This window comes from Pollicipes pollicipes, unplaced genomic scaffold (assembly GCF_011947565.3).
Source record: "Pollicipes pollicipes isolate AB1234 unplaced genomic scaffold, Ppol_2.1 Scaffold_7231;HRSCAF=8579_pilon_pilon_pilon, whole genome shotgun sequence".
NCBI classification, from domain to species: Eukaryota; Metazoa; Arthropoda; class Thecostraca; order Pollicipedomorpha; family Pollicipedidae; genus Pollicipes; species Pollicipes pollicipes.
The window spans coordinates 34,016,705-34,042,723 of record NW_023597034.1 but is presented as its reverse complement, the minus strand read 5'-3'; the positions used below and the strand labels follow the sequence as shown (position 1 = coordinate 34,042,723).

Here is a 26,019-nt window from a genome sequence, read left to right as displayed (position 1 = left end):
TACAAATATACTTGTATACTATACGCCACTGGCAACATACGCGTGATGTCATTGTAACAACTCGGAATTGGAATCCAAGCTGTTGGCGACAGAACAATGACGGAGAGGGTAAAGCGTTCGATGCTGTTTGAGTGGTTGAAATATAACTCCTCCGGGCATGTAGCCATACTTTTCTTCAAAGGGAGAGGGTGCAAATGTTAAATTTTCTCCGACAGAAGACGGATGGCAGTCTCAGTCGACACCCAGCTGCACCTTCTATTTCTCAGTTTGTTTCGTCCGCATTCGTGCGCGCGTCTTGGGGACACCGCGGCAGACGCATTGTCTACATATCGTTCAAAAGTATAGTAATCAGCGGAAATGTGTGGTTCACTTGCCGCAAATACCACAACGCATTGGGCGTCTGCTTGCCAAGAATTTTGGGCTGGCGCGAAGTTTCCTCCAAGATGTCTGGCGGCACTCGTATTAGTTATGCATGGGACATGTTGTGTCTGTGATATGCTGGACCAACTGACTGATCTACTGCCAATGACTGATTGATTATCACTACCATGATTGCTTTGACTTATTGTCGTCCAGACAGTCGACATTTACAGTGCCTATGTAGAACCTTAATTTCTAGCTGAGTAGCAGAAACCGAGGTGGCGGTTATTGTAAAAGAAACTCAAACTAATTAAAAATGTCTGAATTTGTGATATGACGATGACTGCGAATTACGAAAGATCAGAGATGATGGTACGGTGTCAAAACATTGCAACGCATTCAGTTTGCTTGCAATGACATCTATTAAATGCAATAAAAAATAAATGCAGCTTCTCCACCACGTGGGTTATGCTATGTACCCCGGAGTGGGACGGGATTTCAGAATTGACGGCGGTCTATTCATAAATAATTTACCAGAAACGAGGACACGCTTTCCAAAACTGTGCCACCACACATGCAGCTGGGGCGTGGCGGTTGTGTGCATACATCGAAATCTTTTCCGTTCCTCAGCAGATATAGCATAGGGCGCTTATAGCAAAAACTGCTACAATTCTCTTCCCTTATTCCTATAGATAGGAGAGCGTGTACATCTAGTGCACTCTAGACTAAGTCTAGTCCAGTGGACCTCTTGGCTCAGGGGGAGGATGCCCCGTGCCCTTTTCCCACTCTGGGTCCGCCTTGATTCGTTTCCCTCCCGCTACAGGGTGTATCTTTAGCGGAGATTGCGGGGTGGCAGCTAACATTTCGGCTTCTGCATTCATCCATGTGCAGTGCTAAACGCAACGCAGAATTTCTTTGGTCTGCTATGGCTCTAATCCAGATAACCAAACCAAATATTTGGGATGCTGAAGCTCCTGATGCTTTTGCAGAATCGTGTGCGCTAATGCTTGCATTCGTCAGCGCGGATATTGATCCTGAGAAGAGTAGTAATTTTTCAGATTATTTAAGTTTTCATCAAAGTCTACTTCAAAGAGCTTGATAGAACCACAATAGCAGACGTTAACAGAACTAAATCTGTCCCGCATAATAGATCGCCAATTGCACATTAAGCACTACACCGCTCAGGAAAAAGTGCTCATGAACTCACTAATGACATCAACGCCAAATCAATCCTTTTCATGATGGTGCCAGCTCGGGGCATGAGATCATCCTATTCAAGAGTATCGGTGAACACGTGGCAATTATCTCGCACCACGCCGCGCTAGGCTGGTTTGTGGTCATCCAACGCATGACGTACCGCGCCGCGCGGCTCCCCGTCTGGGATCAGCCTCGTCGGGGAGACGCCCCGCCGTGCGGCGCCGCGCGGTACCCCGTCTGGGGTGAGTTTCTCCGAGGAGACGCCGTACCGCGCCGCGCGGCTCCCCGTCTGGGGCCAGCCTCGTCGAGGAGACGCCCCGCCGTACCGCGCCGCGTGGCTTCCCGTCTGGGGTCAGCTTCTCGGAGGAGGCGCCTCGGCGTAGCGCGGCGGCGATGAGCGCACGCCGCGGTACCCAGGAGCGGGGTGGTCTGCGAGGCGGGGACGGTCATGGGTTTCGTGATCACTCTGGAGAGCATCACTTGCCCATAAGAGGCGCTGACTTGGAGAGCGCTGACAGCACACGACTGACGCGGTGTTTATTTCAGCGGAGTGACTGACTACGAAATCTGACTCAATCGACTTCGCAGATGCCGTCGCTCCCAGCATCACGCTTTATAACGCTACATCTGTACTCCGAAGTACAGTGGGACCAATGTTCGTCGCCAAGGCTACTTATCAACATGAACCCACGCAGCCGGCGCGGCGTTCGAGATCGAAAAAAAACAAGCACGTGACAACAAACATCAATATACCTGCCACGTGCGTGCAGGTGTGACCATTACCAGTGACGTAATTCAGGATCGTGAGTAGCATTGCCATCTATTGGCTATAGGTCGTAACAACGACGGCTCCGTGGCGAGTGAGACAGCGGGAGTATTTGCATTGGTTGGTAACCCATGGGTATCTTAGGACGTCGCATGTTACATATTCCCGAGTCGCTCTGTTGCCTGCCAGCTGTGGATGCATTGCCCTCCCGTTTACACTGGCTTTGGCAGATCAGTGAACGGTAAAATTCCCAGTGTTGGAGGAGTAGGAAACGCATTCAGGTGCATAGGCCCCATTACCCTGTTCAACACCAGTGCAGCCTAGGACCCTTGCGACACATATTTTGAGAATCCTAATGCCGGCCGATTTCGCATCCGCGACCAAATGCTCCGAATGGGTTGCCAGCAGGTTTGTATGTGCACGAGCGCCTACTTAGACCTAGAGCAAATGCGCTACATTGGATCACTTCTGGAGTTGACCATCACAGCGCTGATAAATTTGCTACGTTGGGCTAACAAAAATCGCGCGCTTAAAGCTTATGGAGTTGATCCTTCATACTGGTAATGTGAGTCACAAATAAGACTTCTATAACTGAACTCCGTCAGATTCAATGTATGTAACAGATCTACAGTTTGATCCAATGGCAAGCGCCTTACACAACTATCGGCAGAACTCGTCGGATCAGCCGAGATTGTCCTCATCCAACGCAAACAGCCCAGCGGTCAGACTACTCGGCAGTCAGACTACCCGGCGGTCAGACCACTCGGCGGTCAGACCATCCGGCGATCAGACTCCCCGGCGGTCATACTACCCGTCAGTCAGACTCCCCGGCGGTCATACTACCCGTCAGTCAGACTCCCCGGCGGTCATACTACCCGTCAGTCGACTACCCGGTGGTCAGACTACCCGGCGGTCAGACCACCCGGCGGTCAGACTAACTGGCGGTCAGACTAGCTGGCGGTCAGACTACCCTGCGGTCAGACTACCCGGCGGTCAGACTAAGCACGGCTCGGCTTCAGCGGACGCAGCAATCCGGCCTCACATGCGACGGGCTAGTCAGTGTCAGTGTTCTGTCGACCAGCAGGCACGTCCTTGTCTGTCCCGCTTTCCCCTGACCTCGGGACATTTCGTGCGCGGTGAAACCCTGCTTGATCCGTCGCCGATCTCGCCTCATAAGAGAGGCCTGCCTTCAAATCCACCCAAGTCTGACAGGCGCTAGCGGGGGATGGCCACTGAGTGACGCCTCGCAACCGCTTGTCGCAGCTTTCACTGGCCTCCAACTGGTTGACGTGACACCCGACCTGCTTGGCCCCGGCGAAGCGGTTAGGCAGCTCCGCCGCTGGAACGTGCGACAACAGTTTAATTTGTCACCGCGTCTAGCGGCGGCCGCTTTGTCTCGCTTTAATTTGCTACTTAATCGCTTTGATTTTTATTTTAAGGCCTCATTCGGCGGCTCCGTCACCTATTAGTGCGTTTTCAGTCCACTCCTTATCTGACATTCCTCGTTAGCAAGCTTCCGTTGTTAAGTGAGATCACCCGCTCGATCATTCCTCGCTGTCTTCCTCTTTTATATCAATTTCTCATCAGCGGTTCCCGTCGCCACAATGGTCGCGGTGATCAGCGGCTACTTCCAACGCCGCTCTCGTCAGCACGCTCCCCCGTCCCCGCCCCGCTGTCGAGCTCACCTGAGAGTGGCCACCGTGGGCACGAGACGAGCGCCACGCAGAGCCACGGCGGCGGCGGCTGGTCCAGCTGCGCTTCACGTCAGTGTTCGACTGCCGCCGCCTCCTCCGCCAGCGCCGCCGCCGCCGGTGGGCGACCGTCACCGCCCGCCGCCCGCCCCGCCCCCACCCGCTCCTCCCGCTGCGTCGTCACGACGCCCGCGGCAGCGTTCGCCGCTGAAAAAGTTGTTTACCAGCTGGGCGTTGCGCGTATGCGGATAGAGGTCGATATGTGGCGCGGCCGGAGCTGCGCCGATTTCGGTGCGCCACGTGTCGCGGCGTTGTTTGTCTGGCCGGCGTGCCGGCGGGGCACAACAGACGCGGCGGGAGGCGGGGCCGGCGCGCACTCGCGCAAAACATACGCGCAACACGTGCGTCGCAGCGTGTGGGATGGCGCGTGGTGTGCCGCCGGACACGGGGATGTCTCGGTGGTGAGCGGGTGCGGGACGCACCGCCACCTGAAGCGATGCCTTCCAACAGATTTTGGGCATGTCAATGGCGTACTTTAAAACATTCTCTCTGTGCAGCGCCATATACGTCATGTTGATTTGCTGTGATGTTGGTGTCGGTGTAGTTTTTAATTCATTTGAGAAGGAGGACTCCAGCTACTCCCCTTCCAATTTGGGCTCCAGCTCCACCCCTCAACTTTGAGAAGAAAGTGGGCAAATGATCCGGAGACCGTTTTGTTGGCACGTTCGGGAAGGGTTGGTTGCGCCATTTTTTACTACTAAACCTCGAATCTCACTTTATAAAACTACGTCCCCGGATGCTGGGGATGCAGCTGTATCCACAATGTGATCAGGGAGATTCTGGGCGGCTCATGCACCCAACAATGGCTAAGCGTCGCATACACAGATGGATTAGTCTTCACATTAGTGGCGACTAATCTGGAGACCGCAGCTATGCGACACGTTGGCGTGGCTGCAGCTATGCGACACGTTGGCGTGGCTGCAGCTATGCGACACGTTGGCGTGGCTGCAGCTATGCGACACGTTGGCGTGACTGCAGCTATGTGACACGTTGGCGTGACTGCAGCTATGCGACTCGTTGGCGTGATTGCAGCTATGCGACTCGTTGGCGTGATTGCAGCTATGCGACACGTTGCCGTGGCTGCAGTCATGCGACACAAGCATAACCGCAGCCACGCGACGTGCTGTTAGAAGTTAACAGGAAGTGTGGGAAAACCATCGATAAACCAGGGAGAAGAAAGCCTTGAAGATATGTACATCTGGTTACACCATGACGCATGTAATGATGTAATGGAATTCGGACACATTGTCCTAACAATGACACTTCTCATGCCATGAACAGGCTTGGGAAATCCGGGAACAGGTATGGTCAAACGGCAGGAGCGCGGGAGCTTGTCCAGGATAGGGGCGGGGAACAGGTGTGTTTGGATTGGTCTCTCTGCTTCTGGCACCATAAGCCTAGTGCCAAATTTCCCTCAAAGTTTAAGCCTCCAACTCCCCTCTTACAGGGCGCCAGATCTGCGCCTGTGACTTTAAGCACATTTATTCATCAAGACTACGGGCTCGACGTTGTTAACCGTAGCTATCATCTATTGCCATATCGGCCAGCGCAGAACGTGATCTACATACATTTGCATTTGTACCAATTTTTGAACGACTGTACCATCGACTCAAATTCGTGATTCCATTTGGGTCCCGGACGCACTGTATGGCCGCCTTACCGGCCCCAGGGCCGCAACAAGGAAGTGGAAGCGAACCCAGCTTCCGCGCCCAGTTTTCCGTACAAATTATATCGGATGCCTGCTGCGTACATCGGCGGCGGGTGCTAAGCAAGATTACTGCAGGAAGTTGAGACAGAATGCATTCCTCAGTGTGCAGGTACTAAAAATGCACTTCGGTCGGTGGGGATTTATTTATCTGCTGTCATATCCGTCATCTCTGCCAAATCATACGTCCTTATCGGCATCGCGAGAAGACGCGTACGTATACCAAAGCGATGTGTGGTATTGATGAGCGGAGCTTCCCATGTATTTTTTAGTGAAACGTAGGGTCATCACAACGGCTTTGAGCTTTTGCATGGGGTGTATAGATGCTATTTAAAAAATGACCTTCAATCCCGGTGAGCCCGATGTTTTTGAAAGGATTCCACCTTAAAGAGAATGTTCCACGGTGAAATTCGAACTGAACTGGCTTTGAACTAAAATAGCCATTTTGAGATCAGTTGGTGCAGTTCACAGCTCTGCCCGGCCCTAAAACCGGATAATTTCTGAGCTATACGTTCACGAAGATGTGCGCATTATTTCGTAAGGACTATTTCAAGGCCATTCGGGGACTATGATACACAGCATCATCGTTCAAGTCCTGCCACTGCACAGGCCATGCGGCGTTTAAGGCCAGGAAGAATATTGTTGTCGGCCCGTTCAAAGCTGGCGTCCGCAAGCAGGATTTGCAAATTTCGCGGACATTGATCGGTTCTCAATAAATGTTGAGCTGACTGTGGAACTTTCAGTCAAGAATGGCGTTGCGTGCTTCGTAATACAGAAGCTGGACGTCGTTGCTAGGCATTACGGAAATAAGGCTTGTATTTGAATAACTTAACAATAGCGCCATGGCCAAGTATGCGAATACAAGTCACCATCTAAAGCTCACGAATAAATATGCAAGGGCGCGACGAGAAAGGGCCCAAGCCCGAGCCCGAAATTTGGCTCAGCGAACACTTCCAGCACCGCCACTGCCATCTCTCGGTGAGTGTTAAGCACTACGAGTGAGTGCTACGGTAGCAATTTCTCATGGCTAGTTCGGCAGCTCCTCAGTGTCATGCAAAGGTTTCATGCCGCAATTAGATAATGACGTATTGAGAAGCATGTTTGCTTCATAGACAAATTTTGTTGTCTAGAACAGTCTTTTCCCGTTTATACATAATTATAGCTATAAGTGAGACTATCTCATCCAGTAGCGCAGTCAGGGGGCACAGGAGGCACGTGCCCCCCCCCCCCCCCCGTTCTGAGGGACCCGAATGGCTCCTCAAAACCTACGATCAAGGGCCTGATTTGAGGATCCGAAGGGCCCGAAAAGCCAGCCGGAGGCCTCATTTAGGGGCCCCGGCCCGCAGGGCCAGACAATCCAATGTAAGCCAAAGAGCCCTGCGCGCTGGTCAGGAGCCCACTAAGTCGATAAGGGCCTGTATTTCGGTCAGACACCAACAGTAATCCACAATCGGCTTCGTGGCGGCATGGGCCTAAGGGCCCATTTTCCAAGCAGAGACAGAGCCGATGCCAGCGATTTGCATTGCTCGAGGCCCCACAACGCCTAACAGGGGCCCTGTGTTGTCAATGGGCCCCGAGTCAGTCAGAGGCAATGCTCGAGGAGGCCCGAAGGGCCTAGGGGGCCCAGCGGGTCCGACGATCAAGGGCCCGATTAGAGTTTCGAAAGTCATAAAGGGCTTATCGGAGTCTTATTTAAGGGCCCCGACCTGTGAAGCCGGACCCTCAAATAACGCCCAGAGGGCCCTTTGCGTCGATCGGGGACCTCTTGAGCCGATATGGGCATGTATGTCAGTCACCGTACCACATTGTCAGTGCTATGTCGGTATAGCCTGAGGACCCACTTCCCAATCAGTTACAAAGCCGGGGCCAGTGATTTGCACTGGTCTGGGGTCTTGTATCTGTCAGGGGCCCACAGCGCCTAACGGAGAGCCCTGTGCTCGCAAGGGCCCTGAGCCGACCGAGGGAAGTGTTCGATGAGGCCCGAAGTTCCGGTCGGTTCCGGTGGGCCCGGGCAGCCCGCCGTAACCGAGATCAATGGCCCGCTTGAAGAGCAGAAGAGCCCAAAAGACTGACTGTAGGTAGTAAAAAGAATTGCGGCCTGTAGGGTCGGGACGTGAAATATCAGTCAGAGGCCCTCTTGCACGGTTTGAGGAACCTCTGAGACAATGCGTGTGTTTAGTCAGTCAGAGACCACGAACAGCGAACAGCCGTCTCTATGTCCATCTGAACCCTTGATACCCATTTCTTAAGCAAAAACGAGGTCGGGGTCCGCGGTTTTCAATGATCGGGGTCCTTGACACAATGAGGAGCTCCTGTATCGGTTAGGAGCCACAGTGCCTAACAGGGGCCCTGTGGCAGCAAGCGACCCCAAGTCGGAGCGGTGCTTGAGGGGACCCGAAGAGGGATCGAAGGGCCTCTCGAGACCAAAGATCAGCGGTCCGATGGGACGACTGAAGGGTCTGAAGGGCTGTCAGTAGGTCACATTAAGGACCCCGCCCCTAGGGCCGTGATCTCAAATGCCAGTAAGATGATCTCTTGCACCGATAGAGACTCCTGAGACAGAGCGTTCCTCTATCTCAGCCAAAGATCATAAACAGCGAACAGTCGGCTGATCGGTTCGTCTGATCTCTGGGGGCCCATTTTTCAAACAGGAACAAGGCCGAGCCCGCGATTTGCATTGGCCGGACTCCTGTACCATTCAGGGGCCCGCAGTGCGTAACAGGGTGCTGTGGTCATTCTGTGCCAACAAGGGGCCTCGAACGGTCAGGGGAAGATTTGCTGAATAGGGACGGGGACGGGAGCCCGAATAGCAAAGGGCCTCTTGCGTTAGTCGGGTACCTCTGACGAGAGAAACATACAAACTTACCATGAGTGCTCACATTGAGGTAATAGTGGAGTTCTGTACCAATCAAGGCCCCCAGTACCGAATGGTGGGGCCTTCAACCACATCCACTGGAGTCTATACTCCTACTATTTGACCACCTGCGAGGAGCAGATATGTTTTTGCGTTAACGACGGCTCATGCGTCGATCCGGGGTCAACTGCGCAGGTCAGAGGGCCTCCCGCGTCAGGTGACGAACCAATGTGACATGATGTATCCCTCTACGGGCCTCCAGATCGGCCAGAAGATGCCGCCCCGTGTCACCAGAATGACGGCCGGAAAACGCACCGCGGTGGCACAGAATGGCCGTTCACCCCTTGACCGAGAACAACAATGTGCCCCGTAGTGTTGTACTCAAGGGGCCCATTTAACGGAAAGGAATAAGGAGCCCCATTAGTGTTGAATGAAGTGGGTCGAAATGAGTTCAAAACGCACAAGGCCATCACATATTTCTCTGGGAACGTTCGTTTTTTTCAGAAGCAACTAGCGAAAACAAATACCATCAAAAGGCTTGAGCCTACACGCTGAGTGCCGATAGTGTAGTGGTTAACGCGCCTGCGTTAAGTCATAAAGTCCCAATGACACGATCGTAATCTTTGGGAGCATGGGAAGCGATGGCTTAGGTCGCAGTATTCGTAAAACTTAACGGCGTTGGCCACTGCAAGTAACGCCAGGGACCGAGCGCGCAACAATTAACATTGTAAAATAGTGTTTCTGAGTGTCTCAAAAATGATTCGTACGGTTCAAAAATTACACCCAGCGAATGTTGATTTACGACTTTAAGGCCTTTCTCTGGACATGTAAACGGCTACAGTAACACGGAAAAATGGAGATTTTCCCTTTACTTTTCCAGTTCTACCACCAGATTCCAGCGCCATTTCGCGCTGCTGTAAAGACCAACACGTTATTGTCATCAATCTAAAAACCTCACGGGTGACATTTACGCCCGAAACATCTCCGAATGCCCGATTTGGTGTCCAGAAGTCTTCAAAGGCATTACTTTCAGATGCGTCATCATTTTCGTCCACCTGTTAGCCACACGGCCAAAGCCGCGCGGCCTGAGGGAGACTGCAACGCATGATGTCGAGGTTTTTGTTACTAAGACATGCAAGCGCGCATGCTCAAAACTGCGTTGCATAATTTTCACCCCTAACTCATTCTGACGGAATGTTAAACATATCCAGACAAACATGGCTTGGCCATGTTAACACAAATTGTTGACCCATTTTAATATTCAATCTATATTCGCGGAACCCTTGCTACCAACGACTAGAAAGCTCATAGTAAAGTAATAGGGAAATTTTTGGCACCTGCCCTGCTCGCATTAGTCAGTCAGTCATGAGCGAGCGGCCGTCAGTCATGAACCGGCGGCCGTCAGTCATGAGCGGGTGGCCGTCAGTCATGAGCGGACAGCCGTCAGTCATGAACCGGCGGCCGTCAGTTATGAGCGGGCTGCCGTCAGTCATGAGCGGGCGGCCGTCAGTCATGAGCCGGCGGCCGTCAGTCATAAGCGGGTGGCCGTCAGTCATGAGCGGACATCCGTCAGTCATGAGCGGGTGGCCGTCAGTCATGAGCGGACATCCGTCAGTCATGAGCGGACAGCCGTCAGTCATGAGCGGGCTGCCGTCAGTCATGAGCGGACAGCCGTCAGTCATGAGCGGGTGGCCGTCAGTCATGAGCGGACATCCGTCAGTCATGAGCGGACAGCCGTCAGTCATGAGCGGACATCCGTCAGTCATGAGCGGGTGGCCGTCAGTCATGAGCGGACAGCCGTCAGTCATGAGCGGACAGCCGTCAGTCATGGACGGGCGGCCGTCAGTCATGAGCGGACATCCGTCAGTCATGAGCGGACAGCCGTCAGTCATGAGCGGACAGCCGTCAGTCATGGACGGGCGGCCGTCAGTCATGAGCGGGCGGCCGTCAGTCATGAGCGGACAGCCGTCAGTCATGAGCGGACAGCCGTCAGTCATGGACGGGCGGCCGTCAGTTATGAGCGGGCTGCCGTCAGTCATGAGCCGGCGGCCGTCAGTTATGAGCGGGCTGCCGTCAGTCATGAGTCAGCGACCCTGGGGTCACTCCGCGCCTGCAGACTCGTTGGCAGAGGCCTCCCGCAATGGTCTCAGTGTTGCTCGACCGCTCACCTCTCTAGCATTGCATTACCCCAAAATGGTCACTGCTGGCTGAAACGGCTCTGACCCAAACCAAACCGAAGCTGTAGCTGGGTCCTCCCTTGGCTCGTGACCGGGGCTCGGAGGGGGTGGGGTGAGGGCGGTGGTTCCCAGCGACCAGCGCTACGCCATGGTCGGCATGTTCCCTGATCACGCGGGGCGTGGGAGGACCCCACACGTGGCTGCCGCCAGCCCCCTGGCAACCGCTGGCCAACATAAACGGCCCCGACTTGGACCGGGTCGCTTCCGTGGCAGCGGCTCGTTGTGATGCGGGGACGGCCGTGCCTGCCTGCCTGCCGCTCACAGCGGCTGTTGTGAGGCGGGGACGGCCGCGCCTGCCTGCCACTCGCAGCGGCTGTTGTGAGGCGGGGACGGCCGCGCCTGCCTGCCGCTCGCAGCGGCTGCTGTGAGGCGGGGACGGTCGCGCCTGCCTGCCACTCGCAGCGGCTGTGCGATGCGGGGACGGCCGCACCCGCCTGCCGCTCACAGCGGCTGTTGTGAGGCGGGGACGGCCGCGCCTGCCTGCCGCTCGCAGCGGCTGTTGTGAGAGATTGTTTGGGAAAACGGCCACGTGTCAATACCGTGTCCGAAGTCAGGGTGCGGATGGAGCCCTGGCCTCATGTGGTCTTCAGCGGGGCTTAGTGGACGGGGTCGTAGTCTCATAAACTGAGTGTGTGTTTGTGTGTGTGGGGGAGGGGGGGGGGTAGGACAAAACAGTAAAAAATTACGGAAACTGACCCCTAAATACGCCAATAAACGGGGCTCTTCCCGAGTTTGGCCCTCCTGTGCTTCTCAAAGCTGGGAGGGGGGGGGGGGTCACTGGGGGGGGGGGGGGAGAATCCAACTGAATAGGAAACTACAACCCTACTAGTGAAACAAAATAGAACTGTCACAGATTCGGGGTCGATAGAATGTCCCACACGTTTTACAGATCTGGCTCAACTGAATGGTCCCTCCACTGTTTGCACATGTCTTTTTGCAATTACAAAGAAACCGAGAAAAATTCATGCGAATGTAATTCTGCACTGCCCGTGCCAATGAGCAATGCAAGACGTGCAGGAAAAATGCATGAAATGGGTGGTGTGATGTGGTACGGTACTTCGTTCCCGCCGACCGTCCTGATCGTGTTTGTTTTGAATGAACAAACATGGCCCGATTGCTATGTTTGTTTTGGTGAAGTCGATCCGCCAGTTACGCTAATCGATGCTGCTTGGATGTCGTCCTGTCCTTAAAAGAGCAGTCGGCAAAAAATTATCTTTGTTCGACATCTGATCAGGATCGCTCCCCCCCCCCCCCCCGCTCCCCTGCGTGAGGTGAGGTGCAAGCGATGCAAGACCTGCTGCAGTTTAACTTTTTTAACTTAACTTAAGGTTACTTAAGTTAAACTTAAGTTTAACTGACGCGTGCTGGTTTCCTTCGAGTGCGAAAATTATGAACATATTGTTCCAAAAGCATCGCGAGCGCATATCCGTCATAGTGGCACATTATGTCGCCGTCATTATGGCATGGTGTACATATCTCTCCGTATGTTATAATTGTGCCATGGTGCGTCATGGTACATGTGGTGAAATGTGGAGCCTTCCCTTTAATGATATGCAAGACTGAAACGACCTCAATGTTGGTGCAGGTCAGCACAGCTCGGATGCAGGTCACTAGCTTCAGTCCATCCGTGGCATTGGCGGGGAGGGGCGACAGAGCTTAACATCCCAAGGTCGACGATAAGGACAGGTTGGAAACAGGGGTGCAGTTTTGCGAAATAAGTTGAGGATGCTAAACACGGGACATGACTAAACCTGCCTACCAAAATAGTCCAAAACCCGTTTCTCACAGTTGTTTCACACTTTGTTCTCAAACTTAGGGGGCCTGGACAACCTTAACGGAAAATAGCACCTGCACCCCTGCCGCGAAGGGGAGGGGGAGGCGCTGCCAAAGGTCACGGCCTCTGCTCCCGTGTCGGTCCAGCCCCGCCGGCGGCTGGCGCGGCCCCCACGACCCTGCCTCACGCGACCCTGCCGTGACGACACCGACCCGGCAACAGCAGTCGCGGCAGTCGCGGCCGGCCCCGCGCCGGAACTCTTCAGCTTCCGGTCCCATGTGCGGCGGACGGAGGCGGGCGCAGCACGAGACGCGCCAAACGGCGGCAGGCTGTGCCGAGACCGCAGCTGTGCTCTCAGGTGCCAAGCGGCGCTGAAGTCCACCCCCAGGCCTCGCTGCCGGGAAGCGGCGGAGACGAACACGTGGGACACGGCTGAGGCACCCTCGGCAGACGGCTCCCGGAAGCCGCACGTCGCCCGGAAGTCTGCGGTGCTGCCATTAAAGCTCAGCCACGCTCCTATGATTCACACCAGTCCCACGCCCGTTTCTGACCGGTCTGGCTGGTCCGACCATTGCACGCCGCTTTTCCGATCGTTTCTTGCACACGTCTCACAGGCTTAGTGTTCTGCTGGACTTAATGGGGCTCTTTTCTCATTTTTCGGGCTTACACAATCGGTGAAGTGAACCACGGCGTGAATAGGCATATGACTACGTACAGGAGGATATTCATCGCGGGGGGGGGGGGATGGGGTGATCGTCCCCTTCCCCCGAGGTGGCCAAAACCAATCAAACAAGCACAGTTTCGTGACGTGCAGTGCAAACGAGTCGGACGACTTCGAGTCTCCAGACGACAAGGAGGGCCACAAGCGCAGGCGCAGATCCCTCGAGCAGACAAAAAGAGCCCTTGACTGATTGGGAGGGTCGTGGTTGGAAAAGTTTTGGAACCCATCACGCCGTCCAGGAACCTTTGACTGTTCACGGAGGCCATATATGTTGACTTGCCAGGCACCCTTGAACGCCCAAGGGCCTCCCACGTTGGTCTTAACACGCGCCCGGGTGGCCGGTTGGGGGGGGTCAATTTGACCTCCTGAGACCTCAGGAACTAAGAGGGCTAGAGACGCCAAATTCATGGGGCGTGTTGACCTGTACCTGGAACCTCCTCGATCAAAGTTTGAGGTTCCTAGGACATGACCTTCGGGTCAAAAAGGTCCAGCCATGTCAAATTCAAGGTTGGTCTCCAAAGGATCCCTATAACCTAGATAGCTGTCCTAAGCAAAAGGTCATATTCTCATCTAAGGTCAGTGACCTTGTTTGACCCTTTAAAGGTCGTGGTGACCAAAATCATACAGGACTGCTTTGAGTCCTGCATCTGGATAAGCGACAAAGATTACGCTCGGCAGTATGTTCCTAAAAACAAGATGCTGACCTGGGTCACTCTAGGTTAGTGACCTTTTCTGACCTCTAAGAAGCATATGGAAGATGTATAATGCTGTTCGTGTTATTAGTAAATTCGAAATGAGCAAAAAACTACCCTATACAGCAAGCCTTTAAGTAACAAAACAGGTTGGATTTGACCTTGGTCTGACTTAAAGACCTGACCCCAGGTCAATACAATTTGTTGGAGCGTCGTCTAACACTCCGTTGTTGGATCAGATTGAACGATTCCCTAGAAATTGTCTTCGCTGAAACCATGGTCTGACTTTGACCTGCCATAAGTCAGCGACCTTACAAGGTACATCTAAATTGTTGATGCTGAACAATCCGCTATTCAGTTGTCTAAACCTATGCAAAACTTGGCGTAGCTTCGCCGCGCCGTTCGGAAATCATTCCGGAAAACCCTTCTGAGGGTCAATTTGACCCCCGACCCGAGCGCGTGTCAAATTTTTCCCATCTGCTTGGAAGACATTACGCTGTTGTCAAAGTCAATTTGCGGGGGTGCCCCATTGTTCTGGGCCCTTCACATGCGTTCTGTTCCTACCATTTGCTAGGAGGGCCCTGCGCTGCTTCCACGGGCCCCTGTTAACGTGCCGGGATACTCGCGATTGCCACTGGCCTCTCACGTTAGTTTGAGTTCTCCGTATTTGTTCAGTAAACCCTTCGCTATTGCCGGGCCCGTATAGCAGTGACGTAGTTTCTTATTCGGTTGGTGGTGAGAGCTGCGTCTCGCCCCACCCCTAGCTTGGGCCCCACCCTCCCAACTTTGAGCTGAAAACGGGCCGATGTGTAGATAAACCCGTTTGTTGGCGTATTTCGTCATTTTCACTGTTCGGCCCCGTTCTCCCAACTCATGTCGTGAAACTTCGATCGGAGGGCCTTACGCTGTCACAGGAAGTCTCTATAGGTTAGCCAGGGGCTGTCAGGGGCTATCAGCCATCCAGAGGCTATCTTCATGTCCAGGGGCCCCTTGATGGCCTGGTGCACTTCCCGTTTGCTTCCCCTTGAGGAGGGTCCACGTTCCTCTCCGCTGTACGATGCTACCAAAGCCTTAGGCGTTTACTTTCTAGGGCATTTGCGATCGTTCTGGGGCCTTTCATGCTGGTCCTGACCTTTTCCATCTTGATTGGAGGGCTCTGCGTTGTTATAAACTGGTGGATAACTTATGAATAGCAAACAGTGCAGTGGTGAACAAAGCGCCTAAAAAAACTGGTTAAGCCCAATAGGGCGCACAGCCGTCATGAAATGGACAGACTACAAAAACTTAGAGCCAAAGTGGCCCTAGAAATTACAGATGCAAAAACGGCATGGTATAGGAAACAAATCCAAAGAATTGCTTCTGACCGAAGAGGTTGTTGGTACAGACAAGTAGCCAGCTTAACCAACCGAAAACCAAAACCATGGAACCCTGACCTTGCGGAAACCAATGACGATAAATCCAAAGCGGAATTAGTAAATCAGCTTTTCGCAGAAACATGCAAAACGTATGGACCGCTGCGCATAGAAGAGCTTCTCTGCTATCTGCCTGCCAATAACATTCCGGTTGAGACACAGACGTGGCAAGTTTCCTTTCAGCTGTCGCAGTTGAAAGAAAATATGGCTTTGCCCGCTGGACAACTTCCAGTGCGGGTACTAAAGGAGTCTTCTGTAGAACTGGCCGCACCACTCACTCACATGTCTAACCGATCATTGCATGAAGGGTGTGTGCCATCGGTGTGAAAGAGAGCAACAATCCCCCCTGTGGTAAAGAAAAAATTGCCCTAGTTGCCGGGAGATTTGCGGCCGCTAGGCCCCACACCGGCTTTTAGCAGGATTTGGAGAGATTATTGTTCCACAAATTCTGGTGATATAAAACCAAGCATAGACAAGCGCTAATACGGAAATATGAAAGGTGCCTCAACGTCACACTATATGATCAGGTTCCTGCATGATTTGTTGACGGAGTTAGACGAAACAGACAAATTATTTTCTGTGGTTATATACTATTTTAAGAAGGGATTTGACCTCATTGATCACACAATGGTTATCCAGAACATTCTTGCAGTGGGACTTCGCTCCAGGTATGCAAAGTGGCCATGTTCATTCTTGCAGGACCGACAGCAGCGGGTCCAGATGCCAGATGAAACCGTGAGTCGGAGAACGATAACATGCGGCACTCCACAAGGCACCTTATTTGGCCCGGTTGGCTTTCTGGATATGGTTAACGGTGCTTCTGCTGATACTGAGAACCGACTGAAGTACGTAGATGATCTAACCATATACCAGGCGTGTCGAATTGACCAAGTAGATGGGCACTGCCAGTTGCAAGAGCACGCTGACAAGACAAGTGATTGGGCAACGGCACACAAGGTGACATTACACACTGACGAGTGTCAAGTCATATATTTTTCACAGCCAAAAGACCATTAGCACCACCGGACATCACGGTTCAAGGAAAAAGCCTGCCAACTGCCACCAAAACTAAGCTTTTAGTTGTAACAATATCAAAAGACATGTGCTGGCAAACACATGTGGATAAGATTGTAACCAAAGCATCGAAAACTCTATACATGCTGTACATAATGAAAAGGTAACATCCACCACAGGAACAGCTTGTTCGGGTGGATGTTACATCCGGTCATTGCTAGAATACTGTGCACCGGTTTTCATGCGGGACTTACTGCCAGGCAGGCGCAACGTCTTGAGAAAGTGCAGAAGAGAGCCTTGAAAATTACCTTCAGCCGTTCAGAAAAGCACTTGTTTATTTTGCAACCCTTGGGCATGGAAACCGTTGCTGGCCGAAGAGAAAAACTATACCTAAGGCTAGGAAAACAACTGTAAGCGTCTCCCATGCATAGAGATCTGCTTCCAAAGCAGCGAGTGGCGATCTCCAGCAGAAATACCATGGAGCGCAAGCACAGCTCCAAACGTTTTGCTGTGGTATGCGACTACGCAAATACGGTATTCCCCATATAACCACTCTCATTAACACAGATATATTATCAATTAAGTAATATCCTACCTCATATGTATACCGTGCACATGTGCCATATGAGTTAATACTCGACGCCAGGCTTTTCTCAAGAAGCCGTTCTCTCTCTCTCTCTCTCTCTCTCTCTCTCTCTCTCTCTCTCTCTCTCTCTCTCTCTCTCCCTCTCTCTCTATCTCTCTCTCTCTCTCTCTCTCTCTCTCTCTCTCTCTCTCTCTTCTCTCTTCTCCTCTCTCTCCTCTCTCTCTCTCTCTCTCTCTCTCTCTCTATCTTCTCTCCTCTCTATCCTCTCCTCTCTCTCTCTCTCTCTCTCTCTCTCTCTCTCTCTCTCTCTCTCTCTCTCTCTCTCTCTCTCTCTCTCTCTCTCTCTCTCTCTCTCTCTCTCTCTCTCTCTCTCTCTCTCTCTCTCTCTCTCTCTCTCTCTCTCTCTCTCTCTCTCTCTCTCTCTCTCTCTCTCTCTCTCTCTCTCTCTCTCTCTCTCTCTCTCTCTCTCTCTCTCTCTCTCTCTCTCTCTCTCTCTCTCTCTCTCTCTCTCTCTCTCTCTCTCTCTCTCTCTCTCTCTCTCTCTCTCTCTCTCTCTCTCTCTCTCTCTCTCTCTCTCTCTCTCTCCTCTCTCTCTCTCTCTCTCTCTCTCTCTCTCTCTCTCTCTCTCTCTCTCTCTCTCTCTCTCTCTCTCTCTCTCTCTCTCTCTCTCTCTCTCTCTCTCTCTCTCTCTCTCTCTCTCTCTCTCTCTCTCTCTCTCTCTCTCCTCTCTCTCTCTCTCTCTCTCTCTCTCTCTCTCTCTCTCTCATGCACTGCCAAAGGGATATTCGCATATTTCCCCTTCCGCGGGGCCCCAGCTTCCGTCGAACGCATTACCTGTTACCCTGCCCGGGCATTCTCGATCGTCCAGAGGCCCGTGGTATCAGTGACGTGACGTGGTATCGTCCAGAGGCCCGTGGTATCAGTGACGGTCCTTCCGATTTGCTCGGAGGACCCTACGCCGTGACCAGAGGCCCTGTATATTCATCTGCAAGGCCCTCTCGATCACACAGAGGTCCTCCACATTGTCTGTGGGCTCTTCCTGCTTGTTTAGGAAGAGCCCACGGCCAATGCGGGCTCTTCCTGAACAAGCAAGAAGAGCCCACGGCCTCCGATTTGCTCGTAGGACTCTACGCCGTTACCAGAGACCCTATATATTCACCTGCAAGGCACTCTCGATCACACAGAGGCCATGTATATTCATCTGCAAAGCCCTCTCGATCACACAAAGGCCCTCCGCATTGGCCGTGGGCTCTTCCTGTTGGTTTGGAGGGCTCTGCGCTCCTGCTGGCCACGTGTCAGCCCGTGCATGGTAATCCCCGATCGTCTAAAGACCCGCCATATTGCCCTGACGATCCTGTCACGTGCTCGGAGGGTCCCAACGGTGTTGGCGGCGGTGGCCTGATGCGTTAATTAAACCCGCATTATAGATCGCCCAGGAGCCGTGCACACTTGTCTTGGTTTTTCCCACTTTCTGAGAGAGCCACAGAGGGCCTTTCTCGTTGCTTACCGCGGGGATTGTTGCTGCTGGCACTTAGCAGGGTTAAGATGGATCCCCGGAACAGATTAGCAGTTACATGCAGCGGCACGAAGAAATCGATATCCCCTTTCCTTGATCCTAGCATGCAAATGTGCAAAGACATGCGGTTCGGGTCACGCCACGTCGGCCGTTACTGGTGCATATCACACCATCTTCAAAGGGCAAAAATAGCATGGAACCACGTAATTACATCTGGGACCCAGAATGGTCCGGAGGGGCTAATGGCTGCACACCAAAGCATTCGTGCTTTGCAAGTTGGTCAGCACCGCACCATTCAGCGAGCTAGAGCTGATTTGATTTTGTCAGTCGTCATTGCGATATACTAAGGATTCAACATTCCTTAGGTTCAGAGCAAGATACCTTTTTTGGATTTGATCCCACTAAAATAGCGCGTGAACGCGTCGCTTGCACAGGGGCGCAGCCAGAACCTTGGTAAGGGGGGGGGGGGGGAGCACACGGCTGATGAAGGCCGTGGTACCGTAAAGGCTCACAATAGCTCGGACGCATGTTTCGTCTGTGATTTTAGATCGATAAGAAGAATGTACCAGCATTTACATCGCCGCGAACTAGTACTGGCATCTGGTAGCATTGGAACCGGAAGAGAAACAGGTAGAATATCTGTTATTCCAATTGTAACTGCTATCTGTCCAGCGACAAGTTGAAGATTATAAAGGTGAAACGCATGTCCCAATTTAATCTTTGAAAGATACAAATTGTTTTTGAGACTTTCGGAACGCATTATTTTGCGTCGGTCGTTCTCGCGCGCCTGGCGCCCGACGCCTGGCGTTACATGCTGCGCTCAACGCTGTTCGATTCGACGAATATTCCAACCCGGCCATCACCGTTTTTGCTCCTAAGAATGCAAGCGCGGAGGCTAAACATGACTGTGTTTTGTCTCACTAGTTGATTCCGCGAAAGTTTTACTTATTCTGTTTTTATATTGTACTATCACTTTATTTTTTATCTGTTTTCAATTCACTCTATCGAACATTTATAGACCACTTCACTTTTCCCGGCAAGGACCCTCTAGGTAGAACACTAAGGGACGCAGTACCATTCCTGGTTGAGTGGACATTGTCTGAATGGCTATTCCGTCTCAGCGCAGGGTACCTGCATGCTGCCATTCCGGCGACACGGGTGGGATCCCGTGGTCGAACAGGAGGCCCTCAGAGGGATCCATCATACAGTAGTCTTCTCCTTAACGCGGGGCCCTGACCAGGTCAGTTGGTCCCGGATTAACGCAGGAGGTCTCATTGACCTAGCAATATTCCTTGTCGCCGCAGGGGTCCGATAATTGGCAGATACTCCAGTTCGGCGCACCGGACACTTACTAAAATTGGGTGGAGGGCTGCCCCGCCCGGTACCGGGGGTCCTGATTGACACAGGGCACTTCCATGTACTGAAGGCGACACGCAAGCGTATATGTTTTGGAGCACTATCCAGGGTTGCACCTTTTCAGTCTGGTGTTTTGGAAGTAAAGTGCGCTCGGTCGTGAAGCAGTACCGATCAGTAAGGGAGCAAAATGAATAGAAGCGCCCTTCCAGCTAAAGTCCAAGCTGCATCCATTAAGCATTGGTGTTAACCTTTGCAACCGGGGCCAGGCAACATGACTGCCAGCGTGGATCTAACTTTAAACATTTGCGACAGTACCATCAACTCAGAGAGGCATAAACATCTGAGAAGCTTATAACACGAGGTCCGTTACGCTCCATGAAAAGTGGATCCAAAATATTTTGTATAATATATATATATATATATATAATTTGCATCCTACATTTCTTGAAAATTTCAGTCTTGCTGGGAGCTGGCTCCGAAGCTGGCTGTGTATGCTGCTTAAAGCAGCTGAAAAATTGTTAACTTGGTATAATGCCGCACACGCTGTCGGCTTTTATGTTTCTCAATGGCGCAGTGTTCACGTAAATCACGACTTTTCGTGTTGCTGCAACTTCTAACGCGCCCGGAAAATAACGGGCGATATCTCAAGACCAGAGTACCTTGCCCGTATGAATTTATTTATTAAAGCTTTCGAAAACGGTATATTTCGATCGTGTTTTTGTTTTCGCTCGCTCACCCGCTGGAACAGCACAGGGGGCCTTTTCTGAGGAGACGGGCCCTCCAGGGGAATGGGGGGGGGAGGGGGGCTTCCTAGATCCGCACCTGACTACGCATTTTTTTCATCAGTTATCTGCGAACGCTGTCATCGAGCAAAAATGCGCTCTCCGCTTTTCGGCGCACGCAAATAGCGGGATTTGGTACTGTCATTGCATTTCCGTCACGCATAACTGAGCAGTTATGCCCCGATACTCCATACGTAATGCGGATGCATTGATATCGGTCACCTTTCTCAGCACGCGCGAGCACGAAAGCATACTTGCACAAACGAGAAGCAACGATTCGATAATAAACAACTTAGCATTATAATAATATAAGCACACAAAGCACAACCGTAACGTCCAGGAAATGAGCGGGAATGGTCGCGTTGTTTAGAAAAATGTTTGTAATAGACTCGACAAGCCCAACCTCAAAAAAGCAGCCAGAGAGTAGGGTGGGACAGACCAAGAACATATACATTTTCATCTATGACAAACGAAGCATATCATAAAACGTGACAACCTTCGTGATTTGTGTCTTGTCTCAAAAGCAGGGTAAGTGAGAGCGTGACGACCACCGCCGCTCCGTACGGATATCTTACCCAAGACAGAATACACAAGCTTCCTACATTGCCTTACACTTCAGGCCCCCATCCAGTCCCACAACACACCTCCCCTCCCATCCGTCTCACGCGCGACACACTCCCTCCCAATCGTCTCACGCGCCACACACTCCCTCCCATTTGTCTCATGTGCCACACACTCCCTTCCATTCGTCTAACACGCCGCACACTCTCTCTCACTCGCATCACAAGCCACACACTCCCCTCAAACGCCGCGGCCCTCACGCCGGCGCCAGTGGCGCGCCGTCGCGCCGCCAGCGCCACCTAGGACGGCACGGGCGACGTGACGCGCTGGTTGCGCGTGCTGCGCGACTCCAGCTCCTTCTGCAGCTCCTGCACGCGCGCCGCCAGCTGCTTCTTGAGCACGAGCAGCTCGCGCTGGCGCACGTGGACCGGCTCCTGTGGCATCATGCGCGGGTTCCACTGGCAGTAGTAGTTGAGCCAGGGCCGCAGCTGGCGCAGTGACGGGCTGAGGAACAGCGCGCCCGTGTACAGCTCCGGCGCGTACAGCGGGTTCACGTACTCCTCCATGTTGGAGTTGATGAATGACCACAGCGAGACGGCGTTGCGCTTGAGGTCCTCCTTGACGCGCTCGCGCTCGCTGTTGCAGAGGAACGTGCCGAAGAGGTTGGAGTAGAGGTGCTTCATCACCTGCAGCAGCAGGTCCTCGTGGAACTCGAAGGCGTTGCTGAAGTGCTGCATCACCTGCCAGACGCAGTCGATGAACTGGGCGAAGACGGGCGAGCGGTCGGCGTCCGAGTGGCGGTCGTCGCCGTGACCTACGCGCTGCTGGAACTTGTGCCCGAAGCTCAGCCACTCCTTCTCGATCAGCACCTGACCGAGGGCGGAGCGTCAGCGGCAGTGTCGGGAGACGACCCGAGGTCGCCGCGACCACACACCGGCCCTGCTTCCATTCAACAGCACGACACCAGTCACTTGTCACCAGCAGACGCCGGTCACTAGTCACCAGCGCGGCGCCAACCAGGCGCAGCATAAAACCGTCACCAGGCGGCAGGACCACCACCGGAATAGCTCGGGGACAGCAAACGCATCAGCGCGAGTTAGACGGCCTCACGGACATATCGGAGATGTTGAAGCCGTGGTAATCCATGGAATCCAATGTAATCCAATCCACAGCCGCGGAACAGCGCCACTCTCTTCCAGCCGTCGCAAAGGTATTTCTGCTGAATCAATGCGAAGGTGCGCTGACACGGAAAATCAAACACATGTCAGGTAGTAGATCCGCCAAAAAACTAGAGAACATGACACATTGTAATATAACGAATTACCTAGCTAGTGGAAGCCAGATATATAGCACCACCACCTGGAGAATCCAAGCGATGCTAGGACCGCAGTTCATCACGCATGCTCCGCAGCATCACCTGAAAGGCGTAGCCAGTGGGGCAGCCTACTTCCCAGTCAGCGAACGGCCGAGCGCCCCGCCGCACGCCCACCTCCAGACCACAGGCCAGTGAGCCAGCAAGAGCTCCCATTACTCACCTCGAAGCCGCGTATGGTCCGGTAGTAAGGGTCGAGGAGCAGCATAGCTAGGGCCGTCAGCTGCGCCGTGCGGTCCCAGCCGTCCGAGCAGTGCACCACCACCGACGTCTTGTTGTACTCGACCTTGTCGACGATCTTGAGCGCGCCTGTCAGGATGCACTTGATGTGCTCCAGCCAGTTGGTGGCCTCCAGGTTGCTGTAGTAGTGCGGCTCGTCGATGTTGGGGAAGTGCATCTCCTTCAGCTTGCGCAGCGACTCACGCATCACGTGGATGTTGTGGATGTCGAGGAAGATGAGCTCGGCGTTCTCGTAGAAGTCGTCCAGCTCGTACCCGCCGCCCTTGGCCTTGTTGGCGACGGCGTTGACGCTCGGGCGCGCGTCCATGATGTACAGCTTGTGGCTCTGCGCGTTAGCGTCGATGATGGTCTGCAGGTAGGCCTCGTCCTCGCGCGAACGCTTGCCCGACACGCCGACCAGCGGCTGCGAGCAGCGTGTGATGGTCGCCTGCGACTCGGGGTGGATCCAGGAGAGGATCGGCAGCCGGCAGCGGCTGCGGAACGCTGCCACCGCGCGCAGGTCGTCATCGGTGGCGGCCGCCGGCACGGCCCATACGGCCGGGTAGCTGTCGCACACGTCGTAGTTGTCGTTAAGTCGTGTGATGCGCCACGACTCGGTGGGCAGGCCCTGCCGGCGCAGCTCCAGGATGGGCTCGTACACGTTCCAGCCGTTCTCGCCGTACGTCTCAGCGTTCTGGAAGGCGAACAGGCGCAGCTTGTTGGGCGTGGGGAAGGTGTACTGCTTGAGCTTCTCGAACACGTTGCGGCGCGAGTGGTTCTCCTGCTTGTGCGCGAAGCGCAGGTTGCGCATGTCCTTGCAGAAGAGCTCAATGCCGTACGAGTTCTCGTCGCGGCTGGTGTTGGCGCCGCCCACCTTCTCCACGCGGCTGATAACGCCCAGCGGCACGTCCAGCTCTAGGTACTTCTCCTTCTCGGCGCGGAAGAAGATCTTGTAGTCGGTGACGGTGAGCGTGCCGCGCACGGGCCCGCTGTACGGGCAGAGGTAGGTGACGTCACGAGCCGTCGTCTGCACCGTCTCGCCGCGCACCAGCGGCGGGTCCTCGGCGCGCAGCGTTTGGCTCTGCTCGCGCGCCGCCGGCTTGGGCTTGGGCTTGGCCTCGGCAGCCAGGCGCTCGGACGAGCTGGAGCTGGCCGAGCAGATGCTCTTGGAGGGCGAGTGCGAGCCCTTGCTCGAGTCGGGCCCCTTGGAGGCGGCCGAGCTCGACTGCGACTCGGAGCCGGGGTAGTCAGCCGCGCCGCCGCCGTACAGGTGGTGCGGCTCACCGGCCACCAGCCGCCGGTCCATGGCGCGCGGCTGCGGCCGCCGCGATGGCGACGCCAGACTGCCGATGCGGCCACCGAGACGGGGACGACCACCGACGATGCCCCTCCAGCTACAGCTGCTGGGGCAGGAGCACAGTACCAGATGAAGAGAGGAATACATGTTGTTTTGGGTATTGGATTGTCACCAATGGTATCCAAGTTCCATTGCACTTTGGAAAAGGGCTGAGAAGAGAATGCACGAGGATGAGGTCTTGTAAAATAAGTTGCAGGGGGGGGGGGGGCAGAAGAGGTGGCTGAGCACAGGAAGTAGATTATCCTGCCTAAAAATCCAAAAATATGCTTCTCAGAAAATTTGATCCTGGTTATAACAATGGGTAGCTGGAGGCATCCCACACTGCAAATGACAGAAAAGTATTATCCTAGCATACATTTTTAAATAAAGCAAGAGGCACAACTTATACATTTTTTATTGATAGATAATGATTTTCCTGTCCAAAGTTCGAAATCAGGCCAGTGATTGCAACATTGCCTAATGACCTCAGCCTTCATTTGTGACAGACCAGTGAGTTTTTTCAGCACTTCATAGGGAAAGCCAGACAAACATGGCATACTTAACTTTTAACCAATGGCTTATTCATACTGAAATGTAAATGCACTATTCTTGCACAAGCCAAATAATTTTCATACTTAATTATTTGTTTTTTACTTGTTCTGCCTTCCATGCAAAATTTCATGAGGGAGACACTTTTACCCCATTTTACTACCTCCTCCCAACTAGATGAAAATCTTATCTGCTGAAAATCACTTTGATGCTATATTGCCAACCATCACCATACCGTTGCCTTCTTATGTTCTTATTATCTGTCTGCTTATGCCACTGGGGCCACATCTGATAATATGCTTGCATTTCTGGCAAGTGACACTTCAATCATCTTTTTGCTAACTGACCTGCCTGTGAGATTTACTATCATCAAATGTTTACCTTTCCATCACCAACAGCATTGTGTCTTTTAATTTAAGCCCAGTTACTCGCCTGCAATGAAGATAAGTCTGTGGTGCTTTCTTTACCATCCAAGCACAATGAGCATTTCTTATCTCTGTGCTTGAAATATGACAAGGAAGGCAGAAAAGCTGCATTACAGAGCATCTTATATGCAACATGGCTACTGATCTGTATAATGCAGGTTACCAATCTTTCTTCTATTGTAACTCTGTCACAAGTAAAAACACACATAAAATACAACATCACGAAATAATAAAGATGCTAGACAAATATGTGCTACCTATCATAAAAAGTCTGGATACTCAGTGCAGTGATAGTGATCATAACAGTCTGCAGACTACAAAGTGTCAGTATTTACATATGGCTAGTTAACTAATACACACATCGGATTTGCAGGTCCAATAACTTCTCTGGACTCACCTACAAGTGTGTCAGTCCGCAGATACAACCCTCCAGGAGCTGGCGGAAATAGACCCAGCAACGGCGAGACTGCTGTCGCGTGTTTGGAGCGGAAGGCTGGGCTGGCAGCCTTCAGCGCATCCGCACGGTGGACAATTAGGCGGTGACTTCCAAGGCCTCTCAATTACGCCCCACGGTCAACCACCATAACGATAACCCGCAACCACCGCCTAGCAAAACAATTGTAGGGCGTCGCCGAACTGTCACCGATGCGTCGTAAACGCACAGCACTCGGATGGTTTGGTTTACTGGTTAGAGCTGTCTACCGTAAGCTTTTGCACAGTTTTGGTGACGTATTTGGTAGCTTTTCAAAGTGATTGGTTAATGAGAGTCCTTAAAACAGCTTCTGAACCTTATTCTAACAGCATACAAGCTAGTGCTAGGCGACGCATCCATTT

General features: G+C 53.0%; 2 protein-coding genes across 3 annotated transcripts in view; both read right to left on the bottom strand.

Annotated features, from left to right (window-relative positions):
* LOC119109569 (cytochrome P450 2L1) overlaps positions 1 to 4,085 on the bottom strand; it is a 29,354-nt gene extending 25,269 nt beyond the window's left edge. Inside the window, exon 1 of the mRNA XM_037233244.1 lies at positions 4,009 to 4,085. The gene's annotated coding sequence lies outside the window, so the exon portion shown is untranslated. The remainder of the gene's footprint in view (positions 1 to 4,008) is intronic.
* A 16,769-nt stretch (positions 4,086 to 20,854) lies between these two features.
* mtm (phosphatidylinositol-3-phosphate phosphatase) lies at positions 20,855 to 25,745 on the bottom strand. 2 transcript variants are annotated; one of them, XM_037233243.1, is made up of 3 exons: positions 25,583 to 25,745; positions 22,820 to 24,278; positions 20,855 to 22,153 (listed from the first exon to the last, which is right to left on the bottom strand). In XM_037233243.1, the coding sequence occupies exons 2-3, from the start codon at positions 24,179 to 24,181 to the stop codon at positions 21,584 to 21,586; spliced, it is 1,932 nt and encodes a 643-aa protein (XP_037089138.1). In that variant the 5' UTR covers positions 24,182 to 24,278; positions 25,583 to 25,745; the 3' UTR covers positions 20,855 to 21,583. The 2 variants fall into 2 exon arrangements, with proteins under 2 accessions (XP_037089138.1, XP_037089137.1); XM_037233242.1 differs by having other exon boundaries at positions 22,820 to 24,275.
* Positions 25,746 to 26,019: the final 274 nt, after the last annotated feature.